This window comes from Pygocentrus nattereri, chromosome 8 (assembly GCF_015220715.1).
Source record: "Pygocentrus nattereri isolate fPygNat1 chromosome 8, fPygNat1.pri, whole genome shotgun sequence".
NCBI classification, from domain to species: Eukaryota; Metazoa; Chordata; class Actinopteri; order Characiformes; family Serrasalmidae; genus Pygocentrus; species Pygocentrus nattereri.
In genome coordinates this window covers 4,284,371-4,298,674 of record NC_051218.1, presented here as the reverse complement: position 1 = coordinate 4,298,674, position 14,304 = coordinate 4,284,371, and the positions used below count along the sequence as shown (strand labels likewise).

Sequence of the window (14,304 nt, the reverse complement as noted above, 5' to 3'; positions counted from 1 at the left end):
GCAGAAGACTGTAAGGTTTGCTCTCTGAAAGGGTTTTGTTCTTACTGTTGTTATAAAACGCCATCGCCTCATCGTCTTTCCTCCCGAGGCCTGAAGAAGTGGGGTGTATGGTTGTGTGTGTGCGTTTGTGTGTGTTTATGAAGGTGTGTTGAGGGTGTGTATATTTCCTTGCTTAGTGTCTGTGTGTGTTTAAGGGTGTGTCGGTCTGGCCGAAGGTCATGTGTGTATTCACAAATAGCTGGTTTCATTTCAATAACTTGAAATAGTGCTCCAGTAACTGTAATATTTAGTGAAAATAAGTGAACACATCCTCTTCAAAGAAAACAGTTCTGCACATTTTTAATGCACACTTTCTGATTATTTGCTGAATTTAACATACTGCAAAATAAGAAAACAAAAAAATGTAGCTCCTGTATAAAATCAACAAATAAGCAGTGGTTGTGAATTCAAATGTGCAGTAGTGTGTTCTCTGTAGAGCACGTGTTCACTTATTTTCACTTCAACAAAACAGGTCATTTGATCAAAGACACCCAAACTCTGCATGCGACTGCATTTCCGAGTCTTTCCTCTGTCTTTTACAAAATACTGCACATCACTGTTAATATAACAAGTTACTGGCAATGTTAACTGTACTGAGGAAGGTGAAAACACTCTCTAAAGGGAATTGTGCTGATTTTTTAATATTCCTCATGTTAAACACTTAAATGTAGAGAAACCTGCTGACTCTGGTTTCTTTACAGCGGTGGAGGAAACAGGAGTCACAAGCACTACAATGAAGAACGGAGCATTTCAGAGCAAACCGCTCGGAATGACTTAAGCTATGTTCAGGCTGCCATCACTCGCAAAGCGACAGACAGCAGTGCTGGGATTCAAGAAGAGCAGCCGCGATTCATCCATCCATCCATCCATTTTCTAAGCCGCTTCTCCGTCAGGGTCGCGGGGGGATGCTGGAGCCTATCCCAGCAGTCTTCGGGCGGAAGGCAGAGATTCATACTTATGCCAGAAAATTTTCAATTTGAGTTTGAAATTGATTTGTAATCCACGTCACCAGCTATGGCTACATAGGTACTGACACCGACATCGTTACCATGGCAACCCATGCCGTTACCATGGCAACCCATGCCGATCTGATCACTTGCAAAAGTGTGGATGGTAGTCTCAAAAGATCTGATTTGAGAAACAAATCTGAACACAGCCTTTGTTTAGCCAATTAATTCCAAGACATTTCAGAGCATTTCAATTGGTCCGTTCATATCGAAACGTTTAACAGTGTAAAGGATGGACGGTGCTTTCAACTGGAGGAACGAATGAGTTTTGATCTGCCAAAAACACATCTATCGATTTATCCTTGCTAAATGACTTTCTTGCTTCTCTCTATGTTATATAGATCCTCAAGAAAACAAACTTATATTACAGGCAGTGCATCTATAAAGCAGATTGCAAATACACGCATATTAATACCGTCCAAAATGACAGATGCATCAATTTCTTTTAACCCAGCTCGATTTTCATTAAAAACATTTGGCTGACCAATAAGAACTTTGTCATGGTTGCAGTCCAAACAAATGTGCATCATGGTGACAGCAGAGCTGCTCATCTGCATAAGGCAGAGTACAAAAGCTTAAAGCTGCACTATGTAACTTCTGGGGATTTGGAGACCTCTCTGCTGAAAATGTGTAACTGCATGCAATGGGAGCAACCTGTAATGTGGGTTGTGTTTCTACCACGTTCCCCACGCAGGTGAATCTGATGATCGTAAGAGAATTCAAAGAGAACTCAGTCAAAACTTGGTGAAGGACACGTCTTCTGAGGATATGAGTGGCTTGTCTAGTGTTGTCATCATATCTCAACCAGTATGGTGTTCATTTTACCTAAGCATCGAGATGGACCTTCTGTCTGAGCCTGTGCGTGTGACGTCAATGCGTTAAAACATATGACTGATGCCTCTGACTTTTAAATAATTATTTCAGGCTTTAAGGTGCCTCGCAGCAGCGCACACTCATCATATTTTAGTGTGTAACTCAGTACATCTACTTCATTCAGTATTAACAGAAATTGATAAAGTGCAGATTTAAACAATGAGCAAAAGGTTGAATATGAAAGAAAATGTGTAAGCATATCATTGTTACTACTTGAGGAATCCATTTCTTCTTCCTCCTTCTTCTTCTTTACACTTTCTCTGAGCGACCAAACACAGATTGGACTTGACGTGAAGTTTCCACTGCGTTAAAAATTCCATTATCTAAACAAATTATCCTTGGTGTGGACAGGCCTTCACTCTCCTGCTGAATTTCACTCAGTTTAAGTCCGGCAATAATTCCATTGTAAATATTTTCCAAGAAACGGTTTTATGTTGGTTAACTGTGAGTAAATATGTTAGCATTAAGTTTGTTTCTGTGGGAGATTTTTCTGCTTGAGCTACCTGACAAGCTGCTTTAAGCAGAACAGAAGCAGGTTTTTCACTCCTTACTGTTCAAACAATCTATTCCTGAACTGCCTCAAACCAAAGCAGCGAAGCAGCCGAGTGAATCAGTCTTTGTGTTTGTTCTAAGCTGAATTTCAGTGAGACCAGACGAGCACCGAGGACCCACTCTATTTTTAATCGTGACGTTCTTACATAAGAGACATTTTATCTGTAAAATTTAAATACATCAAACATAAATGTGGTTGTGTGTGTGTGTGTGTGTGTGTGTGTGTGTGTGTGTGTGTGTGTGTAAAGACTACACACACATACTGCTGACCATGCTGGCAGCTAAATTACAGAGTGAGAGAGAAAGAAAAAAAGAGAGACAGAGAAAGAGAGAGTGTTCAGGTGTTGAAGATGTCAGATGTCTTCTCAGTAACTAAAGAAAGAAAGAGAGAGTGTTTGACTGACAGAGAGGAAGAGAGAGAGAGAGAGAGAAAGAGAGAGAGAGACAGAGAGACAGAGAGAGAGGGAGAGTTCAGGTGTTGAGGATGTCAGATGTCTTCTCAGTAACTAAAGAAAGAGAGAAAGACTGACAGAGAGGAAGAGAAAAAGAGAGAGAGAGCGAGAGAGAGAGAGAGAGAGAGAGAGACTGACAGAGGAAGAGAAAGAGAGACAGAGAGAGAGAGACTGACAGAGGAAGAGAAAGAGAGAGAGAGAGAGACTGACCGAGGAAGAGAAAGAGAGAGAGAGACAGAGAGAGAGAGAGACTGACAGAGGAAGAGAAAGAGAGAGAGAGCGAGAGAAAGAGAGAGAGAGACAGAGAGAGAGAGACTGACAGAGAGGAGAAAGTGAGAGAGAGAGAGAGAGAGACACAGAGAGAGAGACAGAGAGAGACTGACAGAGGAAGAGAAAGAGAGAGAGAGACAGAGAGAGAGACAGAGAGAGAGACAGAGAGAGATTGACCGAGGAACAGAGAGAGTGAGAGACTGACAGAGAGGAAGAGAAAGAAAGAGAGTGAGACTGACAGAGAGGAAGAGAAAGAGAGAGAGAGTGAGAGACTGACAGAGAGGAAGAGAAAGAAAGAGAGAGAGACTGATAGGGAGGAGGAGAAAGAGAGAGAGAGTGAGAGACTGACAGAGAGGAAGAGAAAGTGAGAGAGAGAGAGACACAGAGAGAGAGACTGACAGAGAGGAAGAGAAAAAGAGAGAGAGATAGAGGCTGTCAGAGGAAGAGAAAGAGAGAGAGAGAGAGAGAGAGACAGAGAGAGACAGAGAGAGACTGACCGAGGAAGAGAGAGAGTGAGAGACTGACAGAGAGGAAGAGAAAGAAAGAGAGAGAGACTGACAGGGAGGAGGAGAAAGAGAGAGAGAGTGAGAGACTGACAGAGAGGAAGAGAAAGAAAGAGAGAGTGAGACTGACCGAGAGGAAGCGAAAGAGCGAGAGAGAGACTGACAGAGAGGAAGAGAAAGAGAGACAAACAGAGAGGAAGAGAAAGAGAGAGAGAGAGCAAGAGAGAAATGGAGAGAGACAGAGAAAGAGAGAGCGAGAGAAAGATAGAGACTGACATAGAAAAAGAGAGACAGAGAGAGAGAGAGAGAGAGAGAGAGAGACAGAGGGGAAGAGACAGAGACAGAGAGAGAGAGGCAGAGAGAGAGAGAGTGACAGAGGGGAAGAGACAGAGAGAGAGAGAGAGAGAGAGAGAGAGACAGAGAGACAGAGAGAGAGAGGCAGAGAGAGAGAGAGTGACAGAGGGGAAGAGAGAGAGAGAGAGAGAGAGAGAGAGAGAGAGAGAGAGAGAGAGAGAGAGAGAGAGAGAAAGAGAGACAGAGAGAGAGAGAGACAGGGAAAACAGAGAGAGAAATAGAGAGAGTTCAGGTGTTGATGTCTGAAGATGTTTTCTCTGTAATGCACTCAGACTGAAGCGCAGCAGCAGCAGCAGCGTTAAATCGTATCCAGTGTTTTTTATCATATGGCTGTTCAGACTTTAGTTTAAACACTTCTGATCCAGCGTGTGGGATTAATTACACATGCAAAACATCTTCACTGTGGGGGTTTTAATTTAATGATGCCACACATTTTCATTCAACCCATCAGAACAGAAAACAGCAGAGTCAGCACGTTCAGGGAGTTCGCGTGGGGTGTGGGGTGTGAAATCTTATGAGCTCCACCTTTAAAGCGTAACTCTGTGCTGAGTTACGATACAATAAGTAACTGATGTCTTCAGGATTATCCCGAGAGTCCAGCTGCCTTCATTTCCACGGTGCCTTTACTCACCTCAGTTAATTCAGCCAGCATGTTTCAAATAAAAGACACTTTGACACAAGCTACACAGGCTGACTGAGAAATATCGAGCGTTCGTTGCCTCTAAAGTCAAAAATTCTATAGACCTCATTTATTATAATGATGTACTCTAATGATTATATTTACACAGGTATTATGCTATATAGCTACATAACTTAATGTATTACATTTATTTACATTTCGCTGCTGTCGGAACAAAACCTCATATCTCCCGAATGGTAACTTTACAGGAGAAGGAAAAAAGATACTTTCCTTTCAATGTAAGTCAATGGAACCAGAATTCTCTCTCTGGGCCGTTCATCATTAAATTTACACGCAGTGTAAAGAATAACAGGCATTTTCAAATAATGTCAAAAACTAAAACACACACACACACACACACACACACACACACACACACACACACACACACACACACACATTTTCTAAGCAGCTTCTCCCTCAGGGTCATGGGTATAATGTAATATAATGTAATATAATTCATTATAATAATATATAGCATAATATAATATTTGCCCCTAAGACAAGCAACTTAGAAATGTGTGTGTGTGTGTGTTAAAAAGACCCTGCAGAACATCGTCAGGGTGTCAACGGCTTACGTCATACGTACACTGCACCTGCATAATGAAGCCTAACATGTTTGTTTCTTGACAGCATCTGTTTTTCTAGTTATGCTGGTGATGCATCGTTCTCGGCTACAAAAGCAGAAAAAACGAGGCAGTGGTGAAGCAGCACAGGCTGGATTATCACAGCATCTCCCGCCGTGCTGATTTCAACACGGCGGGAAAAGCGGAGTGTGTTTTTCCCCTGAGCTTCAAGTCGTGACTTGTGACTCGGACGATATCTCCACTACAGCCTCTTCAACAAAAGGCCTTGACTAGTCCTGAATAGCTCGTTTACAAGTAGAGCTCTGCACACAGAACAGAGGTGCAGGAATGGCCTGTATTCAGTAAACAACCTGAAACCAGATACGAAATAGCCAAGTAACATAGACTGAGACGTTAAACAAGCCTTAATGCAATGCAACACCCGTGTGAAGGCAGCGAGGGCCTGGCCCGATCTACACTGATCCACTATACTTACTGCAACCTGGACATGCAGGCAGGTCGGGAAACCGGACGCTGTAGTCTCCCGTATCACACACTTTAGCACCTGGCCCTCATCCAGAAAAGAAAACACGACAACGTATACCCCTGACGTCATATTTTCCCTTTGATTGTGAATATTATGCCATACACCACTGAGGGAACTCGGATTTAAAGGGGAATTCCACCTTTTTCGAATGTGAAATGGTTCATTGTAGAGAAACTTACCACCTTAGATTTCTTTACAGTTGGGGTGAAAGCCATATGACCCCCACTGTAAAGTATAGCCATTGTATTTAGTATCCAAAACCACCAGTGAACCTATACGTGTCTACTTTTATATGTGTATAAAATATATATATGGAATGTAGATGTTAATGAATCACCCTCCATGCACCTCTCAGCCTTAAAGGCATTTTGGAAAAATACAATTTAGGCCAAACTCCTCTCAAAACTGTCACACAACTGGGTTTCAAGTACAGGGCAGCATATTCTGAACCATTTCATGCAACACCTATGTGTGGTAGCTCTAGAAGAGCATTTAAAATTCTTCAGATGTCTGGTTCCTATCACCGTCACTGTGAACAATTTCTAAGCATTTCACACCAAACCACTCTGAATGACCTTATTTACATTGAAAGTATTTACTGAAATTTTGGAAAAGTGTTGGGATTCTCTTTAAAACAGTTTGCTGTTTATTTAGTTTTTGCATCAAATAGCAGATTAAATGTTTGCATACATTTTTATGTGCAAGTACTTGAGAAGATGAAAGATGTAGGCGCCACATTTTGCTTTAGCAATATTAGGACTTGCGGCCTTGGTTCCACTGATTTATATTTAGGCCTCATCATAACTAAACACAACTGGAAGTGTTTATGGAGGTCTACATTGATTGGGCTGTTCATTTATTTTCTCAGAACATTTGACATCTGACATAGCCCCGTGGCTATAGCCTTTACTAGCCTTCAGAAACAGCCCTAAAGGTAAGGCTGGGTCTTACTGCTAAAGGCACGGGTGCCCTTACTACGTTCAAAGGCATGCATAACCATGTTCTAATATAACCTACAGAACCAGCCCCAAAGCAACAGCCTTAAAGTCATAAAGTTGTAAGTTGCCTAATACCAGCCTGCCTCACCCTTATAGTCTAAGAATCCTTTACAGTCTTATAGAAACAGACCTGAAATTGTGAGTAGCCCAATACCAGCTTTCTGAAATGGCCTTGAAGGCATGAGCAACCAAAAAAACTTCATGTGGTACCAAGCAGCTTAACTGGTTTACTTAAACACAAATAAATGCAAGAAAAATTTAGCGGAAAAAATCAACATCTACTTCTACTTTGTACAGAGTAGAAACACCAAATTAGCACAAATAACCCTTACTAGCTTAAATAAACAGCCCTAGTAGTGCAAATAGCTCTTACTACCCTTCCAAAATATTTGTACTACCCCATATAAACAGTAATAGAAATGCAATCAGCTTTTACCACCTTGCAGAAACAGCCCTAAAGGAGTGAGTAGCCCAATATATCCCTACTGAAATTGCCTTAAAGGCAAGAGTAACCCTACAAACTAACCACCAAAAACAGCCCTTATTAAAACAGCACAAAAAGCACAAATAACCCTTATTGGAGTAAAAAAAACAGCCTCAAAGGCATGGGTAGTAAAAAAAAGTGCAAGCAGCCTTTACTACCTTATAGAAAAAGTGCATAAGTAAATGCATAAGTAGCCCAGTAGAAGCCTACTGAAATAGCCTTAAAGGCATGAGTAGCCCTTTTTAACCTACAAAAACAGCCCTGGAATTGTGATTAGCCCTTAATAGCCCACAAAACAGCTCTGAAAGCAAAAAACACAGCCCTAAGGGCATGAGCAGCCTCTACTAGCGTACAGAACAGCGTGAAAGGCGAGCACTCCCTCACAGAAGACCTGGAGGTGTAAGCAGCCTTTACTATCCTACAGAAACAGCCTTGGGAGGCAGCACAAGCCTCATTCATGCACTGTACAAGCAGCCTGCTGTTTTACCAGCTGTACACGACGAGTTCAGGAGGGTCCCTCCTTGTTCTTTCCCATTAGAAAATACTCCTTTAACCCTTAATGCGTCCCCTGCTGTAAGGCGGGCTGTTATTCAGGTTCCAAACAGGCAAACAAACAAATAATACACACCTGCTTTGGCGATTTGTCTCGCGCAGGCATGCAAATACCATTCAAATGATAAACCAAACAAGCAGAGCTCGGCGCATCTGGGTGGAGGCGGAGCAGCCCGGCTAAACCATCAACAGCAATAGCGACTGCTCTGTGTGTGCGGACCCACAGCCGAGCCTGGGTGCCAGCGTGTTACAGGGGACCAAGCCAACGTGGTGCGTGGCCATCCAGGCATGCCGGACAGACCCTTTAGCGTCCTCCCCTCCCAACTTTCTCTTTCAGCCGCTCGGGTAGGTAGGAATCTTACTTACAGGCTCGGGAAGCGGCTAACAGGTGAGTCACTTGTCCAGCACCATTCCCAGCACGCTCACCCCCTCTCCACGCCCTTTCCAGTTTCGGTGGGGTGCCCCTGCCTCAGCCGCGCTGCATCTCCCACGGACGACGACGTGGGTTTCTGTCCAGCACCACACACTTTGAACAGCTCCACTGACGTCATTGCCTACAACCCCCACGGCCACGCCTTTTAGATAACGAGCCCGGCCAATCACCGCCCGGGCCAGCAAGCCCCCCCTGCTCGCGTTCAAAAAACCCCACCCAAGACGCCAAGCTTCGCATCCTCACAACCGCGGACCAGCGAGGCTGGAGTTGGCTTCCTGCTCACCCGCTTCTTTTTCGAAATTTTCCCGTTCCACCTTAAATAACGCATTTAAATGGTGCATTTAAGGTGGAACGTCAACCTTAACACCTTGCAACCTCGGACCTGCGAGGCTTCCTGATCGCCAGCTTCATGTCCAGATGTCCCCCTTCCACATGAGTGGTGCCAGCAGCCAGGCTGTCCCTGCTCCACCGTTTAAGGTGGAACGGGAAAATTCGAACAAGAAGCTGGCTCGGACCACGCGAAGAAGAATAAAGGCTACTCCTTTTAGCTATATGGACCTAGAAACAATAAAGAGACACGCAAAAACGCGTCTGCCTCGCACACATGAAGTCAGCGCACCGTGAATTCGCGTTAAACAAGCACAGAAAAATAAGTTACGAGCCGGGACACAACAGCACGGCGTGATAGAATGAAAAACTCCAATTCCCAGAAGGCACTGCCGCCGAGTTGTCCTGTTTCCATAGTAACCCCCCTCGCACTCGGGTCCTCAGCACAAAACTCGAAACTCGCCTTGCTAAGTTGAGAAGGTTGTTAAATAGTCCGCTAAACTGGGCCAACTAGCTGACAGAGACGAAGCTGTCAAAATATAAAGGCCAAGGTGAGCGAACGTGACTGAATATTCAAGAAAAAAACAACATATTTGTTTAGTTGGTTGACCGTTGTCATGCTAACAAAACGCCGCTGACCTGACGGTTAACGGACGAGCTGCTGGCTTTGTTGGCGAATTTGACCAAACACGTATTTAATTACATTTAACACTGGAAAGGCTGTTATGAGCTCCAAGCAAACTAATGAGCTCTGTCTTTCTATCTGTATGCGTTTTGTTTATGTAGGTTAATACCAGCCTATAATATTCCTATTGTTGTATTTTGTTTTATAGGACTGTGACTCCCTTTTCTGAAACATCTCCATAGCCAGAATTCGTCTCAGTGGAGAGGTGGGAAGCTTAGCTAGAGGAGCCAAAACCATCCTGAGGTAAAAGGCTTGAGCCGCAGGAGAATAATGGCTTCGGTAGCTAACGTTAGAAATATAACCTAAGGTTTAAAAAAGGTTAAAAACATGCTCAGCTCAGTTTGGTTCACACGGCTGCGCGTTTAGGTCATGCAGTATTAATTAAAGGGGAATTCCACTGAGTTATCAAAATGCCTTCACAACGAATTGGTTCAAATGTAAACGGACTCCTTCAGAGCGGTTTGGTGTGAAATGCTCTGTTCTTTAGAAACGTAACGAGTCAGAATTGTACACAGTGGTGGTGATAGGAACCAGACGTCCGACTCCAAGCATTCCCTCACAAAAATAAATAAATAATCCTGTGAAATGGTTATGAATACACTGCCTGATGGTAGAGACGTTGCCTTACGACACAGTTTTATAATATTGTTTAGGCCTAAAATGTATTTTAATCCATTTATTTGAATCCGCTGATGATAGATGGATACATAAAGGGCGTTCTAAGGGACACTGTCCAACTGATTTGTTCAGATTCTCCGCTATTTTACTTTCGTCTGTGTTTCTTTATACATTATCCGCCAAATGTATCATTCAGAATATCTTTAAAACTGAAAAGCAAGAATCACGGTGCACTGAAATCTATCTGTCTGTCTTTCTAGGGCTCATATACTCTGGCCGAGGGATGGACGGCTGTGTGGTTCGTCTCCACAGCGTGTCCTTTAACTCCAGGGTGGAGGGCGGTTCTGAGGCCTTCACTGCCCAGCCCATTAGGGTCAACTTCCATCAGCTTCTGCGAACAAGCGATGCTCCAGAGCTTCTGCCTAAGGTGGCATTTTGCACCCATTCGGCCTAAATGAATTCAGATTGTATCTCCGTTGTGTCATCTCGCCTTTAACGCAAAACTTACATTCCACGCAGGCTCCTTCAGCTTTAAAGATAATGAACGTATCTCTCTGTCTAAGAAATTTGAGAGCAGTCCAAGCCCGGCCTGCAAATCCTCATGGGCCTTGCCATTTGGCACCTCTGTAAGAAATATTGCTTAGAGGGAACTCAGATGGGAAATGTTGCATTCACAGTAACAAATAGCTTACCACACCGCACAAGCATCTCTAGGCATGTGCGTGTGTGTTCATTTGCACTCATATTCTCGTGTGGGAGGTGGGCCTACTGCTGTTTTAGTTTCTGATCTCGCCTTGGTCCCACTCGTTTCAGTTAAGCATTCTGTGTAATTTAGAATGCTAAGGCTGTACTTGCAGTGTTTATAGAAATAAAGAAGAGACGATTAGTGTAAAATACGCCAAGAGCCCAAAAGCCTACAGCCCTTCTAATTAGTCAGTTCTGCTGCGTTAATGCGCATCCATTGCTGACCACAGCTCGTATAATCTGCATAGAAAAGCACTGACCAATAGAATGGGACTCTGGAGCAGCTGCACGAGAGCCTAATGTCACCATGTCCAAAGCTAGACGGTTAAAAACAACCCAGTGTTGGGCTGTGGAGCAGTGGAACTGTGTTCTCTGGAGTGATGGAGCTCCATCCAGTGCCTTTGGGATGAGTTGGAGTGACCCAGAACTGACCACCCAACACCAGTACCCGACCTCACCTGTGCTCACATCCTCACAGCAATGTTCCATCTAGGCTTCTCAGAAGAGTAGAGGCTGTCAGTGGTTTGACTTTTGGACATGCAGGGTCACTGTGTCAGTATACAGTCGTGTGCGAAAGTTTTGGCGCCCCGGGTCAAATTCCACGTGTTGTTGATTTTCTGAGCGAAGATCAGAAAGAAGTGAACACGTCCTCCACAGAGAACACCCTTCTGCACATTTTAGTGCCCGATTTCTGTTTATTAATTTGACATATTGGATAAAATAAAACATAAAATGTGGCCTGTGCAAAAGTTATGGAGTATTTTATATGTTGTGTTTTTTTTCGACCTGTTAAACTCAGCAAATAAGTGGAAATACTGCATTAAAATGAGTTGATAAATGTTCATATTTGAGTTTCCTGTGGAGGATTGTGTTAACTCATGTGAACAAAATGTAATTTGACTGGTATGAACACTCAAAAGTCTTGCATGCAACAGTATAATCGTCTGTTTTTAATGATGTTGCTTGTTGCTAACTCAGCTTAGTCCTGTACATATGCAGCAGTATTTGTATTCAGGACACGCAGAAAGCCTACGTACACCCACGAACACATGGTATTATATGGACAGCACAGTCTGATTTATGATAGGAATATTAAGGTGGCATTTCAAGGCAAAATCTGAAGGCTTGTTCTGTAGTTTTCCATCCAGTTCTCTCTTTTTATCCTCTCGCGCTCATGCCTCACTCTTTCATTATCTCTTTCTACAGCCGTTTTACTTTGATTCATGATTTTGTAGTGAGATATGCATCATTTCTCCACCAATGTATTTTGTCCTGGGGATGTTTTTCCAGTCTTACTTCACCTGATCGCTGCCGCTGCTCCCCTAACTCTCGAGCATACACGCACACACAGGTATTCAGAATCAGAAATATGATCCCGCAGCCCGTGTGATTATGAATATAGGTCATATTTCAGCCCGGCGCTTGTCTCATATTGCCCTGGATCTCTCCTTCTTAATTGATTGGATATTTCAGTGGCTGCCAAACGGCGCCGTGTAAGCAGGCTGATCCTCCGCCTCGTCCTGCTGCTGCTGGATCACACCAGACCTGCTGTATACCAGCTCAGTTTAATATGAGCTTGTGAAACACACATACAGTATTGTGCTGAAAGACCACCTTTTATTTATTTCATTTCCAGTCAAAACATTGATTAATTAAACATTTAACATCTTCCATGGTATTTTTCCACAACCTCCAAAGTTCAGTCTTAGAAGCTGGTTGATTTTCTGAAGTAATCCACCCCATTCAGTGGTGTTGAGGTCTGGACTCTGGGGTGGTCAGTCCAACTTTCAGCTTCTTTGTTTGATGTGTCCGTCTCCTTTTCTCAGCGAGGTTCTTCTTGATCAGCTACACATCCTTTCAGACCCACAGCGCTGAGTGGTCTTCTCACAGTGGCAGGATGTACAGAAACACCTGTGGATGTTTTCAGATCTGAAGCAGCTTGATCTTCTCCTCTCTCTCAGAGATGAAAGCTTTAAGTGCTGTTTACCTAATGGGGTCTGGTGTCTACCAGGTCTTCCAGATGGTTGTTAGAAGCCCCGATTTCTCTGTAGCTTTTAATCATTTTTGGCTCTCCAGTTTTGGAAACTCCTGTTTTTTGTTACCTATTTCCCTTTGACTTTCTTCTACCTTATGTATATGGATTATCTTATATCTAATCTCTCACATATGTCTCCTGAAAAATCTAAATTATTGTAATTAATATATATATATATATATATATATATATATATATATATATATATATATTTTTTTTTTTTTTTATAATAAGTTTAAGAAGTGAAGGCCTCAGATGTTTTTCAGAGGAAATAGATGTTAAATCTGAGATATCATGGCATACTGAATCAATTTCCAAATCAATCGTAATGACATCTTTTTGAGGTCAGAGATGAACAATCTGGGAACATAAGCGCGCACACACACACACACACACACACACACGTACCCACAAACTTACAGACACACATGAAGAGTCTTTACCTGTGTTCCACAGACAAATATATTTTCGGTCATTTCTGTGTTGGTGGTTGCAAAATTATTATATGTGTTTGCTAGTGCCCACAGGCATATTATACACAGTGTGCTTCAGTGTTTATTTAAGTGGGAGTGCTTAGGGATTATATTATGTGTGCGTGTAAATGCCCACTGATATCTGGTGTTTTGTAGGTGAAAAATCAGGATGTGTTGATGGCTGTGGTGGCGCTGCTGGATTCAACATTGCCTGATGTCGGTTCTCAGGACATCCATGAGACTGTGCACAGCCCAAGAGCAAACACCATTATTCTACTACGAGACCATGCAGGTCTGTGTCTGTACATACAGTCTCCAAACAGTACTACTAAGGAGAGGTATTTTAAAAACACATTTTAAAGTGCTAGTATTCAAATGTCCAGCTGTAAAAATATTTAATATTGCCATGAATTAGAACATAAAAACGCAGGTAATTTTTTTGTCACATACAGCTTTGCTGAGTGTACAGGATACAATATAAGCTCCTTGTGTCCCTAAATTCACTGTAGATCTGCACACAGGCTGAGTCAAGGTTTTTTTGACAGTGGTAATTGTGGAGTGATTTTAATCCAGTATGAATCTGCAGTGCGTGTAGTTTTACAGTCTGACTGTAATAATTGTGGAGTGATTTTAATCCAGTATGAATCTGCAGTGTGTGTAGTTTTACAGTCTGACTGTAATAATTGTGGAGTGATTTTAATCCAGTATGAATCTGCAGTGTGTGTAGTTTTACAGTCTGACTGTAATAATTGTGGAGTGATTTTAATCCAGTATGAATCTGCAGTGTGTAGTTTTACAGTCTGACTGTAATAATTGTGGAGAGATTTTAATCCAGTATGAATCTGCAGTGTGTGTAGTTTTACAGTCTGACTGTAATAATTGTGGAGTGATTTTAATCCAGTATGAATCTGCAGTGTGTGTAGTTTTACAGTCTGACTAATAATTGTGGAGTGATTTTAATCCAGTATGAATCTGCAGTGTGTAGTTTTACAGTCTGACTGTAATAATTGTGGAGTGATTTTAATCCAGTATGAATCTGCAGTGTGTGTAGTTTTACAGTCTGACTGTAATAATTGTGGAGTGATTTTAATCCAGTATGAATCTGCAGTGTGT

At 42.6% G+C, this 14,304-nt stretch overlaps 2 protein-coding genes across 6 annotated transcripts in view; one reads left to right on the top strand and one right to left on the bottom strand.

The window, feature by feature from the left end:
• smpd3 (sphingomyelin phosphodiesterase 3) overlaps nt 1-8,427 on the bottom strand; it is a 97,377-nt gene extending 88,950 nt beyond the window's left edge. Inside the window, exon 1 of one of the 2 annotated variants that reach the window (XM_017698802.2) lies at nt 8,243-8,427. The gene's annotated coding sequence lies outside the window, so the exon portion shown is untranslated. Of the gene's footprint in view, nt 1-7,952; nt 8,007-8,242 lie in introns of those variants that run through there. The other variant, XM_017698804.2, reaches the window with a different exon arrangement.
• Nucleotides 8,098-14,304, top strand: part of si:dkeyp-50b9.1 — a 36,111-nt gene continuing 29,904 nt past the window's right edge. For 3 of the 4 annotated variants that reach the window (XM_037540802.1, XM_017698801.2, XM_037540803.1), the window contains exons 1-4: nt 9,050-9,187; nt 9,470-9,564; nt 10,200-10,366; nt 13,348-13,483. In XM_037540802.1, coding sequence (XP_037396699.1) covers nt 10,223-10,366; nt 13,348-13,483 — 280 coding nt within the window. In that variant the 5' untranslated portion in view covers nt 9,050-9,187; nt 9,470-9,564; nt 10,200-10,222. Of the gene's footprint in view, nt 8,222-9,049; nt 9,188-9,469; nt 9,565-10,199; nt 10,367-13,347; nt 13,484-14,304 lie in introns of those variants that run through there. The other variant, XM_037540801.1, reaches the window with a different exon arrangement.